The sequence below is a fragment of the Glycine max genome, chromosome 9 (genome assembly GCF_000004515.6).
Source record: "Glycine max cultivar Williams 82 chromosome 9, Glycine_max_v4.0, whole genome shotgun sequence".
NCBI lineage: Eukaryota > Viridiplantae > Streptophyta > Magnoliopsida > Fabales > Fabaceae > Glycine > Glycine max.
This window is the reverse complement of record NC_038245.2, coordinates 9,673,350-9,689,101: the sequence shown is the minus strand read 5'-3', so window position 1 is coordinate 9,689,101 and position 15,752 is coordinate 9,673,350. Positions and strand designations below refer to the sequence as shown.

The following is a 15,752-nucleotide window of genomic DNA, read 5'->3' as shown; positions in this document are numbered from 1 at the left end:
AAAGAGTACTTGGTACTTGCCAAAACAAAAAGGATTATTTATTTATTATAATACTTTATGGTGGTAATTTTTTATAAAATTATTTTTCCATCGATTAAGTTACGACGCCTAAATTATTCTTGAATTTACTTTTCCCCTCTTATTTTTGTACAACTATAAGAAACTTTACTTTGCCAAAATAATTTTTTTTTATATTCACCAAAAGTGTATTTAAAATCTTTTTTTTTCTCAATGTATTTAAAAAATCTTTAAAAATGAAGAAGAAGACAGAAAAATAAAATAAAAAAAGTGAAACAAGAAAAAAAAAGTACTAGGTTGTTGTCATTACACAAGTCACAGGAAAGCTCCAATGTTCACTCACACTTCACACATATTGACAGCCAACGACCTGAACGAAAATGTCCAAAATCGAATAAAACCAAATAAAACGTTCACTTTCTCATTCTATTCCCACATAACATATTTTCCTTTTTTTTATTTTTTTTTATTTCCATTGAATAATAAATAAAACGTTCAAATTCACACAACCCAATAAAGAAGGCGTTTTTTGCTTGCAGATTCTCTTACTCCAGCTATTAATACTGAAACACTCTCTCCCTCGCCAAAAAGGTGCTTGCTTTGTCATTGTCTCTCACTTGGGGTGTTCTGTTTTCCTTCACTGAACTGAAAAAAAAACACTGAAGGGAAAAAAGGCTTGAACTTGAGAATGGAGCATGTGGGTCGGTGAGGAATTGTTGTTGTTATTGTTCACTTTTGGTGGGGTGGTTTCGGATCCAACTGGGTCTTCTGCTTTTGTGCTTTTGTTTCCCTAGAAAATCCTTATGGGGAACATTTATGTGGCACATTTGGTGGTGGTGGTGGTGGTGTTTTGCTTTTTGCCATGCTTGTGTCAAGGTGATTCAGATGATGCTACTACCTCTGATGTGTATGTTGTTACTCTGAGACATGCTCCTGTTTCTCATTACTATGGTGGGTTGAGAAGAGAGGTTAATGGCTTCAAAGATGCTGCTGCTGCACCTGGCAGAACTCAATTTAACAAACCAAGAAGGTATCACCTCACTCAAACACAAGCTTGGTTTGAAGGTTTTATGTGGGGCTGGGGTTGCTGATTAGTGTTTTTTTTATATATATATTTTTTATTTCTTTTAGTGGAAAGAAATTGTGTATTTTTCTTGGTATTTTTCTTTGGGTAGCAATAGCATTGAATGGTGTGCTCATGTGTTGTATTCTTAAGTCATTGATGTTTAGCTTTCCAATTCTTTTTTTTTTTCAATTTTTATTTGGTCCCAAAAATCATTGAGGCTTCTTGTGGAAGCTGTGTGTTTTTGGTAAGATGAAAAGTGCTGGTTAAATGATTGCTTAACATCTATAGATGATAGGTTGTTTGTTTGAAACGTATTATTATATTTGTTAATCGTTAATGATGTTCTCAATTCTCAGTATTGTGCTTCATCCTTTCTTTTTCTTTTCTCCTTCCAATTTTGAGTGTTTTGAGGTTGTTTGTGAAATCTGGTGCAAAAATTTGATATATGTGATCCTATTTTTGTTTTATTTTACTTTTGTTTTGAAGGTATGGCAATATTACTAAGACAGATAAGAGATATGGCTCTTACATTTCTCGGGTTCATGATTCTTTGTTGAAGAAAGTGTTAAATGGAGAGAAATATCTGAAGCTCTATAGCTACCATTACCTGATAAATGGATTCGCGGTGCTGGTTACCCAACAACAGGTATGACATTAGTTTTCATCGTCATGGTTTTATCATTTAAGAAAATTATGATTAGTTACATTGTATAGTGTGTAGTTGTTTCTTTATATTGATGATTTGGTTTCCCCATCGGTGCCCGTCCATGTTTAAGCACTATTAACTTTTTTGTTTAATTTACTGCAAGTAAAAGTATTCTTACCCTTTGAAATTGCTTAATCATGAAGGCAGAGAAACTATCAAGGAGTAGTGAAGTGTCCAATGTGGTTTTGGATTTTTCTGTAAGGACTGCGACTACGCATACACCACAGTTTTTGGGTCTGCCACAGGGAGCATGGTTTCAAGATGGTGGGTTTGAGACTGCTGGAGAAGGAGTTGTTATAGGGTTCGTTGACACCGGCATAGATCCAACACATCCTAGTTTTGATGATAACAAATATGAAAAGCCGTATCCCGTTCCTGCTCATTTTTCTGGCATCTGTGAGGTTACTCGCGACTTTCCATCTGGTTCTTGCAATAGGAAGCTTGTTGGGGCCCGTCATTTTGCAGCTTCTGCCATAACCAGAGGAATATTTAATTCGACTCAGGACTATGCTTCTCCCTTTGATGGTGATGGCCATGGAACGTGAGTTCTTGGATTTTCTTTTGTGGGTGTTATGTTTGGTTGTAGTAGCTTCATGGTCCATTCTCTTGATTTCATCCAAATGTCCAACTACTAATTGGATACTTAATGGGGAAATATGATTTGTTTGTTAGCATCTACTTTGCTTTGGCCAGTCCATGATGACAAAGTCTAAGTTGTCATCCTTTTTCTACAACAACTACTGGTCTACCTATTACTACAAATTATTGATCATTTTTTTTAACAGTACCTTCATTTTGGTTTTGAAGTTTTCTCTCTTTCAAGTTTCACCATTGGTGAATTATGTCTAGCTTATACTTATCAGAACCTTGAGCTCAGAAATGTGTTTTCTCCTGTTCCTTGGAGTGTTGAGATTCTTTAGAATGTTCCTTGGAGTGTTGAGATTCTTTAGAATGTTCTGGAAACTGGAATTGCAATAGCCCAAATTTGTGTTTTCATATTGGACTGTTACCAAATTTGTTTTAATCATAACATAATTAGTTATGTTTACTTCTCTTTTAACTAAATTCCCATTCTGATGTAACTAACATACACAGGCACACAGCATCTGTTGCAGCAGGAAACCATGGGATTCCAGTGATTGTTGCTGGACATCACTTTGGGAATGCTAGCGGGATGGCTCCTCGTTCACAGTAAATAATCTGGAACTATGTCTTAGTTATTTTATTTTATTTTGTGTTATCATTACTTTTATGCTTGTAGTAATCTGTTGGATCTTTATGATGATCTTATGGAGTTGTTCATTATTCTGCTTCACATAATGGCTTAAGCTTTTGGAATGGTTGTTTCTGAAACCATTCCACCAAAAGTAAATAATCTAGAACTATACCATAAAGATCCATGTCACAGTAAATAATCTGGAACTATGTCAGAAACAACCATTCAAAAGCTTAAGCCATTAGGTAAAGACTTTATCTGTTTGTTGTTGTTGTCAGAAAAGCTAGTCATGTGGAGTTGAATTCTTAGTACTATGGGGATAATACATCTCTAACATTTTTTACAATAAAATGTGGGCAGCTTCTCTTGCAGGAGAGAAGAAATGCCGTGGGGGCTTCAATTTAATGGTTGAAAAAAAGGGAAACTAATTTGATGATATGATGGAATGGACCAAAGGACCCTTTTTTTGAGTGGAAGTGGACCAAACGACTTGAACAATTACATATTTGAGAAGAAATGGTAAATAAAATAAATAAGAAGAGTCCAGTTATAGCTAAATAAATAGAAATTTCAATAAGTCCAGTTAACTGACTGACCATGGATCATCTAGTGGTAAGGATTCTTGCTGGCATCGAAAAACTGTAAATTGGATTTTCATTGTGATTTTCAGACGAGAGAATGATTTTGTAAAACTGTTTTGGCATCTGAAAACTGAAGTGAAGCTTCTTCAGTTATAGAGCCAAGTTTCTGAATCAAAAGGGATATCTGTTGAAGGATGTGGTGTGGTCTTCTCCCATTTCTCTTCCCTCCTCTGTATTAACTCATAGTTCCATCAATTACCCTACAGTGCATCATATTCCCCTATCCCATAGAATGTGCTATCCCCATAGTATTAAGTATTCAACTTCCCATGACTTTTAAAAGAAAAATAATTTATGCTTGTGTTGCATTTCAATCTTTTACAGCATTGCTGTTTACAAGGCACTATACAAAAGCTTTGGAGGATTTGCTGCAGATGTTGTTGCAGCTATTGACCAGGTACATATTTAATTTATTCAGACATGTGACACATTGTTATCCAAACAATTTACATGTCAGTTATATGATAATTTTACTTGAGCAGGTCATTTTTTCCCTTCACTTCTTTGATTTAAGGTTTTCCTTCCCCTAGCATGTTTGTATATGATAGTGCAATTCCCTAATAAAGTTTATAACTGTTATCTATTTTTCAAGGTCTTGTTTATTGGCCTTGTATTCCTTTTGGCCCCTACCCCAGCAGTAATGAAGAGCACATTTCACATTGTTTTAGGATTCTTAATTCACCTCTTAGGATCCATGGCATTTGATTTTCAATTTTATTTTGTCTTCTGTCTATCCATCATGCCTTGCCTTTCAAATTTCTGTAGTGTTGAGAGTTGTAAGTGATAGTGGTGATTTCCATGCATGTCCTTCACAATAAAATTGCATCCAATTTTGCTTTGCCTGTAACACTAATAGTGTGATGTTTGCAGGCAGCTCAGGATGGGGTTGACATAATAAGCTTGTCTATTACTCCCAATAGACGTCCTCCTGGTGTTGCAACCTTCTTCAACCCAATAGACATGGCTTTGCTGTCAGCTGTGAAGCAAGGTATTTTTGTAGTTCAAGCAGCAGGAAATACTGGACCATCACCAACAAGCATGTTCTCCTTCAGTCCATGGATCTATACTGTTGGTGCTGCCTCTCATGACCGGGTTTATAGCAACTCCATATTTCTTGGAAATAATGTGACCATACCTGGAGTTGGTCTTGCACGTAAGTTTTTGTTTCTCAATTCCTGGTAAATGGTTAACCTTATAAGAATTTATTTTAGACTAACTCACCAGAGGGGGGGTAATGTTACGGACTTTAATGATTGGACTTTCTCTTTTGTGTTGCCCAAGTAGTGAAGATCTTCAATGAGGCTTTGGTGTCAATTTTCGTTCACGGTTTAATTTAGTGGAAAAACAATATGAAGTTAATTATATTCACTAGTTTTGAGATTATGAATCAGATTTTGAATTTATCATCACTAGGATATTCACTGTATTATTGGGATTTTTTGGGCGTGAATTATATTCTGACTGCTCTCGTACTTTCTTGTGCTGCATGAATGACTATAATAAGTTTAGTTTGCTAGTGTAATTTTCTTCTTTTTCTTTTTTAATGTCAGTTGGAAAGTACTTTTAATTCATTATCTATCTTTCACTAGACATGATCCCCAAGAAAGGGGGGAAAGGTCTAAGATCTATAGTTGTCACTCTATTTGTGGACAATCAGTTCTTGTTGCTTTCAACTTCAAGGATTTCTTAATGTTAGATTGAAGATCCTCCTCTAGTTATAAATTTGTTCAATTGTTCATCTATGAATTTATTATTTCTTCAATATTTCTGCCGACATTGATTTATGACCCACTTTTTTTTTTTCATTTTTATTATTATTGTCCTCAGCTGGCACAGATGAAAGCAAACTTTATAAACTGATTCATGCACATCATGCTTTGAGCAATGACACCACAGTTGCTGATGATATGTATGTTGGTGAGTGCCAAGATGCATATAAGTTCAATAAGAGTTTGATCAAGGGAAACCTCTTGATGTGCAGCTATTCAATTCGATTTGTGCTGGGACTCTCCACCATCAAACGGGCCTCAGAAACAGCCAAAAACCTGAGTGCAGCTGGTGTTGTGTTCTATATGGATCCCTTTGTGATTGGTTTTCAGCTTAACCCTGTTCCAATGAAAATGCCTGGCATAATAATTGCTTCCACAAATGATTCCAAGGTGCTTTGCATTATCCATTTCCCCTCATATACACGTGAATATCTAGAGAGCATAGAGAGAACATGGAAATAAATTTTGAAACTTATTCTTTGACACAGCATGGCTATAATACAACATATAAATCAGTATAAAATGAATATAAAACACAAATCTTAAATTCCAAAAATAAAAACGTAAATTCTTAAAAGGGAGCATGAGTCATTTTAGACATAATAAAATGCTATAATTTATCTAATGACATTCTATTGGCATAAAAGTTTATAATATATTGCTAGAAATATTCAAAAACTCTGAGTGTCTGACATGGATATGATACATACATGATTAATATTTTGAAGTGTTTGTGCTTCCTTGTTGTTATGCTTATGTGTATTGTCCTTTTTTTCTTGGGCTTTCATTTTACAATAAATGGCATCTTTTGATGCTGAGAATTCAGTGAGAACATCTATTTTCTTTGTAAAAAGAATGCATGGATTTGGCTGATATGTCAGCCAACTTATTACTCTCTCTATCTTACATGTGCATGAGGAATAATCCCCTGACAGTTTCCCTTTTATTTTGAACTGGTCAGGTTTTAACGCAATACTACAATTCTTCGTTGGAAATAGATGCAGTTTCAAAGAAAATTGTTAAATTTGGGGCTGTTGCCACTATCTGCGGTGGACTGAAACCAAACTACAGCAATGTTGCCCCAAAGGTTATGTATTACTCTGCCAGAGGACCAGATCCAGAGGACAGTCTTCCTCACGAAGCTGACATTTTGAAACCTAACCTGTTAGCTCCGGGAAATTTTATATGGGCTGCTTGGAGTTCTGTTGGCACTGATTCAGTTGAATTCCTAGGTTTGTAAATACATAAAAGTTTATACTAGGAAACCAAACATAAAATTTTTGTCAAGTTTAATGACTTGTTTTGATACCAATCATATGTTAAAAACAACTATATAAGTAATAAACTATGCTATTTTTTTTTCAATGCATGCTGATAATGTCACATAATCTGCATTGCCAACAGGTGAGAATTTTGCATTGATGTCTGGCACAAGCATGGCTGCACCACATGTTGCTGGTCTTGCTGCACTAATTAGGCAAAAGTTCCCCAATTTCAGTCCTGCAGCTATTGGATCTGCTCTTTCTACTACAGCCTCTCTGTATGACAAGAGTGGTGGGCCAATAATGGCTCAGCGATCATATGCCTCTCCAGATCAAAACCAGCCTCCGGCAACTCCTTTTGACATGGGAAGTGGTTTTGTGAATGCAAGTGGAGCACTGAATCCGGGTTTGGTTTTTGATTCTGGTAAGTCACTTAAGCATTGCAATCATTTTGCTTCAATAAAAATTCTCATGTTTCAATATATAAAAAGTGGCATGAAAATTCAGCTACGATTATGGTTTAAGTTAGATAATAGGTATGATACTCCATTATAATGGCAGGGCCAGGACAATGTAGTTAATCTTTGAACATTTTACATAACGTTCTTTTTTATGATGTAACACAGCAATTTATAGGATGTTCCTTCTCCCTTTGAAGTTGTTGAATTTATTTGGGTTATCAAATTGTGCAATAAATTGAATAAGCGAAGGTGATAACTTAACTGCACCAGTTCACATGTATTTACTCATTTTTTTTAACTACGTCTAGTTTTATGTAAACTGGTTGATTAATGATTGATGTTAGTAGTCCTGGTTTCTTAATGTGGAAGTCTTACATGCATGTTTCTTTGTAGGTTATGATGATTACATGTCATTTCTATGTGGAATCAACGGTTCAGCTCCCGTGGTGCTAAACTACACGGGCCAAAATTGCGCGCTCTATAACTTGACTGTCTATGGTCCTGATCTGAACCTGCCCTCAATCACTATATCAAAGCTGAACCAATCCAGAATAGTGCAGAGGACAGTCCAAAACATTGCTCAAAATGAATCTTACAGTGTTGGTTGGACTGCTCCTAATGGGGTTTCAGTGAAAGTGTCTCCAACTCACTTCTGTATTGGCAGTGGTGAGAGGCAGGTCTTGTCTGTGCTCTTGAATGCAACCCTTAGCAGCTCTGTGGCCAGCTTTGGGAGAATTGGGCTGTTTGGGAATCAAGGTCATGTGGTCAACATTCCACTTTCAGTCATGGTTAAAATCTCATCTAACACTACTACTAGCTAACTGGGGATGTCACGTATTCTTGTTAAAAGTAAATTCATTTTGGGACAAAATTTGGATGAAGTTTTTTAGGTGCTTTTAGTGTTTTTGAATCAGAGTTAGAGTTTCATCTCGATAATTTGCCTAATAAAGTATTTGCATTAAATGTTAATATAGATTATTGAGGTGAAATTCTAATTTGGATTGGAGAACAATACTAAAATCATCTAATGAATTGCATTTTAGTTTTGTTCTTCATTTTGTTTTGTATGTGATTTTTTCTTTCTTTCTTGGGTCCGAAGATGCATTAGCTATTTTTTCATTCATTATAATGTAAAGAAGCTAAAGGTTCTTGTAAAGATATAGATGTGACCAGTCCTTGATTAGTGTTAACTTTCTCTTTCGCCATGATTGTTGATTACTTGATACACAGTTCTTATGGGAGATGTAGTGTTTGTTTGGATGAATTTTGATAAAATTAATTTCGAATGTAATTCATCTTATAAAATTGATTTTGGTTGGAATTGATTTTAAAATAGTGTGATTTATGGTTGAATGTTTTCATTATAGAATTAATTAAGGAGTAAAATTTAATACAAATTATCCAAGTTACTCAGAATTAATTTTGGACCTATCGTCAATTTGAAAATCTTTTGTAATGTGAAACCAAATGTAAAATCAATTCTGCTCTCAAAATTAATTTTCTAAAGAAAAACTAAACATATACTTAGTTACTACAATAAGTTTGTTCGTGATTAGCTATAATAAGCAAAGTGGTAGTAGCCAAAAATTTCAAGGGATATCAACAATTTGGGATTGGAGATTACATTCCCTCTCCTCCCTTATTCTACAACACGAGTATTTATGCTGGGGAAAAACATACATTGCTATCCAAGAGAGAGGAATACGTAATAAGAAGAATTAGATAAAGACAAGTATCAAATGGGTGTTTGCACTGGTAGAACTGTGAAGACTGTTATTAATATATTTTCTATTTTTTTAAATGTATTTTTCTTAATCGTTGAAATTCATGTAGGTGTTACAATTTAGTATGTGACTAATCAAACGGATGATGAGATCCACATAGAAGTTATATGAATTTTAGCAGAGTGTTAAGAAGAGTGTTAGAGTAGATAATAGTTTTCTTGTATTGTTTAACTATTTTAAAACATTTACAAGCTTCTAAAGAATTAAGAATGAGATGTGGCTCCATTTGCAACCTGATCTTTACGTAGTAGGCAAAATTTTTCGCAGTCCTGGGATTCAAAACTATTTGTAAGTGTCATGCTATTAGAGCTCAACCATGAAGTATAATTACGTATATTAAATTTAATTTATTTTTGACCCGTTAAATATTTTTTAAATCCGTCCTCTCAAAGAGTATATCAAGATCTTGTGAAAGGGATTATGTAATTTACCATACAGAAATCCATGCGCGTAATTTTTTGAACATTTTCAAGTAGACTTATAAGTTAATTTATTTTAGTTCTTACATTATGTAAACTTTTTTTCATATAAAAGGTAATTTATAACTCTTTATTTTTTATAACCATGTATTGATACGTTATTATTTTTACAGGATTAACTCTAAATCACACTTGATTAAATGACATAAATCATTATCTTATGTCACTAGTTACGTTAAATGTTAATCATTGACAGTAATTTATAACTGATTAATAATATGATTTTTTTATCTTAATTATGAATGCCTATTAAACTAAATGAAAAGTATTAATATTATTTTACCAAATATAAAATATTACGCAAATTCTAAAAGTTTTATAATCACTATTACTTACGATTATGTTTGCTCGTAATAGTTAATATTTACAATAAATATAAATTTGTTGAAGTAATTATACAAATTTTGAATAAAATTTAATTCAAATATATTGACAGTATACCAAAATTAAATTAAACTAAATTCTGTCAAAAAAAAAGTATACCAAAATTAAATATTTTAAATACTTAAAAAGTTATTCACTATTAATATTTTATTAAAGTATAAAAAATGAAGCAAATGAAATGTAGAACACAATGCACATCAAAATTGCAACCTTCTCCATCCAATAAACCTGACACAGTGAACCAAACAGGCTAAAAGAACACAAACCCTAATCAATAAAAAATTGTGTTGCAGAAAAAAACCATGGCGGGGGAAGAGACCACCGGGAAGAAGAGGGTGGTGACAGAATCCCTAGGATGGCTAACGGAATCGTCGATAATGCCAAAGAAGCACCGAGCCATAGCTGGCGTTGGCGCATCCTCAATCCTCGAATTGAAGGCTGAACTATACAAGTCTCAGGAAGATTCCAAAAAATCACGCGAATTGGCCGGCCCCGATGCCGAGTATCAACGCGCCAAGAACAAAATCGCCCCCAAAGACAAATTCTCCGTCAAAAACCGCGGTGTCGATGCCCGCGCTCACAAGTATCATATCTCGTTCATTCTATTGGTTACTTGTTGTTAGTTAGGTTAAAATATGTTTTTAGTCCGTGTATTTTTTCGGTAGAACTTGGTATTAGTCTCTGTACTTTGATTTTGATCAATTCGGTCCCTGAAGTTTAGGAAAAAACAATGGTTTTTGTAAAGTTTAGGGGACCGAATTGATCAAAGTTCTAGAACTAAAACCAAGTTGAGGGGACAAATATGTTTTTAGTCTCGTATTAGTTTCCGTACTTTAACTTTGATCAATTTGGTTCCTGAATTTTAGAAAAACAGTGGTTTTTGTCCCACAGATTTCACCTTTGGGAGGAGAAAAACCAATGCCTTTTGTAAAGTTCAGGGGTATCAAATTGATCAAAGTTGAAGTTCAAGGACTAAAACTAACTTTCTCTGAAAGTACCGGAAGGAATCTGGGGATTGAAAATATATTTTACCCTATTAGTTATTACCTTTGATTTAATCATTATTTAAAAATTGTAGCAATTTTTGGTGTCAGGGACAAGCTTGAGTTGAAGGCGGTGAGTGATGGAACGGCGAGTTATGCGGCGCTAGAGAGGAAGGCTGAGTTGTATGAGAAGTTGGTGAATGGAGAGTTGTCGGATGAGGAGGATCAAGAGAAGTATTGTGTGGATTTTTTCCGCAAGGGAATTGAGCATGATGAGTTGCCGCCACCGCCACTGGGCCGTGATGTGTTGCTACAAAATGAAGATGGTCCTGTTAATGATGATGATGATTCATTGATGTTTAACATGAAGCCTGTTGGGCCTGGGCGAACAGCTGGAGCTGTTGACAATGCTGATTATAAACGCAATATTAGGTATGAGATTTATGTTTTTGCGTTATACGGTTATACCATGTTATGTGATGAAAAGTCTATGTTGTTAGACTAGATAGTTTGGGTGGATTCAATGTGAAGCTCTTGAGAATTGAGATGATACTGGGAATTAGAATTAAGGGTGTGAAAATGAAACCATAGTTACCAGGTTCCCAATATGTCACTTGGAGAAGTATTCAGTACATAAGGGATGTATTTAGTCGCTGACCAGAAAATAAAAGGGATGAATTTAGTCGGCAGGCTATCGGTTTGCCTCACGAGTTTTTTTTCTTCTTCCACTCGTGCTGTCTTGCATCCATCAAAACTAGAACAAGAAAACTATAGTAATGCTATAAGAAGGGTTTTAAATAGCATGCTGTAGCGGCATAGTAGAGCAGTCCCTACCCGTTATAGGGGCTGCTGTAGTGGAGCAGTTTAGTGTAGTGGCCATAGCCAGATCAAATATTGGGTTGAATAGCAGCTGTAGTGACACTATATGTTGATTGCAAAAGAACCCTCTGAACAAATACAATTTGGGCTTGTTTCAGGGGCTATCTTTTGGATTTCAATTTCCAAAATTGAAATCTATATAGTAGAAAGTGATAAAGAAGACGACTTGAATTTAGAAGATAATGATTAACCATTTGTCATGGAAATTTGTATTTGACTTTTGTTGGTATTTACTTGGACGTTTTGTTTAAGGTACCTATGACTTTATTTGTTTTTTGTTAATTATGAATTCAATAAATTTGAGCAGTTTTTATCATTTTTGAGAATTTATATACAGTATACATTATATAGACTATATAAAAAAGTTCAAAATAGCAATTATCCTGCTATTTGCTATCCCACTGTAGCATTTTTGGGCCGGCCACTACATGCCACTATCCAGGATTTAAAACACTACTATGAAGAAATTGAAGATTTATGGTTACCATTCACAAATCACAATCATCACTTTGGTCATTTGCATAGTTCAAATGGGTGTTCCCACTTGACAATAGGCATCCATTTCATGCTCTGCTTCCTCCAGAATCCAGATAGTTCCTCGCACTCATTCTCTGCTTCTTACTTTGTCTTTGGTGAATCTAAGCTTCACTGATTAACCATCTCATAGCTATCTTTTGTGCCCTACCTTGCATACCTTATCTCCTTTTCTGTACTTGGTTTGTCTTTTTTCACGATTTGAAACCTGAATGGGAGTGAACCAATCTGTAAATGAATGGCGAATTGGTACTTATAAACCAATTTGGTGTTCTCTGGGTTGCCAACAAATTATGTTACTCTCTGAAACAAAAAGTTATTTTATGCTGGGTGTTTCTTGTAAAAATTCTCCGCAGGCTTATTTATTCAGTTTTTCTTTGGGCGGCAGTTATATCACTCATAGTAGTCAATAGCGGTGCTATAGTAGAGTAGAGGGACAGACCTGCACCACTATTGGATTCTGATAGCTGACTAGCAGAGTGGTTTTCAATAGTGGTTATTGCAGCTGCAATGACCACTTTTCACATACTATAGTGGTGCTATCATGATATAGCTTTAAAAACCCATTTGGCCATTTTAACCTTAGAACAGCGTTTGGGTTTTTTTTTTTTGGGTAAAATATTCAACAAAGTTATCTCTGATTTGACTCTTATTTCTCATTCCTTTATACTCAATAAGACTCCTTCCCCTATCCTCTATTCTTCATTTAGACTTTCCATATCACATTTTGTTAATTTTGATTTAGTTTCTTATATTCTTTTTCTTTTAATTTCACCATTATCTTCCATTTCTTGACTTTATTACCATGTTATTGCTCTTATAATGATTGTGATTATGTGTGTAAACTGACTTATTATTTATCATGATTTTCTTTAATTTTGTTTTTTTTAGTATTTATGTGTAGTATATAACATTTAGTTTGTATTATAACATTTCGAGATTGATAATAGGTATGATATTTACAGTTCCAGAGTTGTTTTGTTTTTCCTGGTTTGGGCTGGGTGAGTTGTTGACTGGCTGGCTGATGGTTCAAGTTTAACTATATTGAAAGATAATGTTATAAAATGTTGAGGTAATACACTACTAGTAGTGTAAGTATGAATTCTTCCTAGGTTGAGCCTGTTGAATAGATAGAGTACAAAGACAACCCATTTGTCTTTTTCAAATAGACAGAGGGGGACACTAAGGAATAATAAGGTTGTATTGTATACATTTTATTTTGTTTTGAATTTTTCAGGGAGAGGGGGAGGGAGGCTTCTGAGTTCTGATATGTTTTAGTATTTTCATGATTTTTCTGGGTTAACTATCTCTCATTAATATTACGAGTCTTTGGCTAATCTAATTCTTTTAATTGATTTTGATTTGTAGGGAAGTTCATGAAGAAGTTAATCGAGCAAGAGAGAAGGCTTCTGAAATTAAACTTCGAAGGCAGGAGCAGGTGGCTGCTCATCGCGAGAAACTTAAACAAGCCTATCTTCGAAAGAGGCTGGAGCAACTAAAAGCCACATCTATTGTATCTGGATCTGAGAATAAACAAACCTGATCACTGCACCAGTTGGTATGCATAACTTACCAAGGTTAATGTTGGTGAAACCAAGACTTCATTGAAGAAAGGCACGAGGAGTTGAAAGCTGGCAAAAAAAAAACTGCATTATCCTCTAATGCTGTGTTTGGTTGAGGGGGAGGAGAGAAATAGAAAAGTTGTGAGGGTTCCATGTGGATTTCTCGCTTCCTACAATATACTTAAATTTGAATATATCGCTTATATTTTTATCCTCTATTTTCATTCTCTGGTCCAAACACATTGCTTCAAAAGATGAAGGGAAAAGAATAAAAAAAAAAAAGATGGAGGCAGAAGAAACATTTTTTTCCTGTTGTAAATAGTGTGTAACTTGAACAATGCTGATTACATGAAATATTGATTTGAGCTTTGGAAAAAGATTGTTGGCTTAAAAACATGAACAGCAGAGCCTAGAAACAATTAAGTTGGCTAGTCTTCTCTTCATTGAGGCACTGTATTCCCTTCCTCTCTCCATAGCCATAAATGATTCAGCTACAACGCACACATGAAAAAAATGAAATAATAATATCTTCCTGAAATAATAATATTGTGCGATCTATAGTGGACTTCATTTATGTATGAGAAGATTTTTGTTGTTCTTTATATAACAAATGTGGAGTTCCTAATGCGTCAATTCAAAACTGAGCTAAACATTTTAAAGAAGTCTAGCCACAATAACAAAAAATTAGAACCTGTGGTAATTGCTTTAACGATTTGGCAACATCATCTCTACGGAGTCGAGTTTGAGGTTATACATATGATAAAAATAAATAAATAAATAACGCACCATAGAGCTCGAAGGTTCTCGTTATGTGAATGTATGGAGAAATGTCATTTTGTGCAATCTTACCTATGCATAAGTAAAGAGTATGTTTTCGGATTCAAATTCATGAACAACTAGTTACCAAGGCATAGGTTTGAAGTATATACAGATAATAAATTTATTTAAGAAAGGAATTAAACATGAGTCAGAGGTGTTGATTGAGATCTCAAAGGGTTATGATTTTACGCATTAATACCATTATTGAAAGAAAAAAAAAGTAGCATATGTTTTAAGTAGGAAATCACTACCTATCTCGTTCATGATAATGATGGATTATTTTTTTATCGAGCAATTTAAAATTTGCAACTTGAACCTAGAGGATATGATGATTAAGATTAGTGATGAAATGAGAAAGTAAATAATTTTAGACTCGACTAAAAGATGAAGACATTCACCATTAGGATACGAGGCTTGAAATGAAGTGTTGTTCAATATTTTATTTTGCTCCGCATAATAATAAACAATTTGAGTCCCAAGGAAAAAAGAAAAAATGCACTGGATTATATTTTTGGTACTCATTGGATTATACCTTTAGGCCATTTTACAATAGATAAAAAAAACTTGTAAGGGTCATTATACCAAGAAAATGAACATAGAATCATATATATATATATATATATATATATATTCTTCCATCTCTCTGCTTCCTATGCAAAGAGTAAATGTAATACATGTCTTGAAGTTAAAACTTCCTACGTGTCTGCCTTTATTGTTTTGGAAAGCTTTCTCTCCGAAGGTAAGGTGAAATTAAAGGGTGAGACAAAGATGAGTGTTGCTAGGTGTACCCAGCAAAGCTTTTAAATGCTAAAATTGCCCTTACCTCCTTTCTTCCTTAAAAATGTAACTTTTTTTTGGAAAAGTTGTTTACCTCCATTTTCAGAAACGCTGTGCTTCTAATTTTCTCTTTTTCGTGTGGCATTGCCTCTGGTTTGTGGGGGTAGCAGCGGTGAAGGTGAAGGTACTGGCGTCGAGCGTTGCGGTGGTCGGTGACGGCAAACGAGGTACACAGATGGTGGTTTGACTGTCGCGGACGTATGGATGAGTTCTGGATCAACTTGATCTATAAGTTTTTTCTGGATCAATCCGGAAGCTGCTTAATACTCTACCGGATCAAGTTGATCCGTAAGAGACTTCCGGATTAACTTGATCCGGAAAAAGCTTATGGATCAACTTGATCCGAAAGAGT

At 34.6% G+C, this 15,752-nt stretch overlaps 2 protein-coding genes across 2 annotated transcripts; both read left to right on the top strand.

The window, feature by feature from the left end:
* Window positions 1-538: 538 nt before the first annotated feature.
* On the top strand, window positions 539-8,329 carry LOC100820468 (subtilisin-like protease SBT2.2). Its single transcript, XM_006587042.4, has 10 exons — window positions 539-1,048; window positions 1,571-1,730; window positions 1,934-2,331; window positions 2,886-2,981; window positions 3,972-4,044; window positions 4,518-4,800; window positions 5,475-5,806; window positions 6,378-6,648; window positions 6,821-7,102; window positions 7,533-8,329. The coding sequence occupies exons 1-10, from the start codon at window positions 822-824 to the stop codon at window positions 7,958-7,960; spliced, it is 2,550 nt and encodes an 849-aa protein (XP_006587105.1). The 5' UTR covers window positions 539-821; the 3' UTR covers window positions 7,961-8,329.
* A 1,623-nt stretch (window positions 8,330-9,952) lies between these two features.
* Window positions 9,953-14,121, top strand: LOC100819934 (uncharacterized protein At4g18257). Its single transcript, XM_003533776.5, has 3 exons — window positions 9,953-10,369; window positions 10,881-11,201; window positions 13,551-14,121. The coding sequence occupies exons 1-3, from the start codon at window positions 10,089-10,091 to the stop codon at window positions 13,723-13,725; spliced, it is 777 nt and encodes a 258-aa protein (XP_003533824.1). The 5' UTR covers window positions 9,953-10,088; the 3' UTR covers window positions 13,726-14,121.
* Window positions 14,122-15,752: the final 1,631 nt, after the last annotated feature.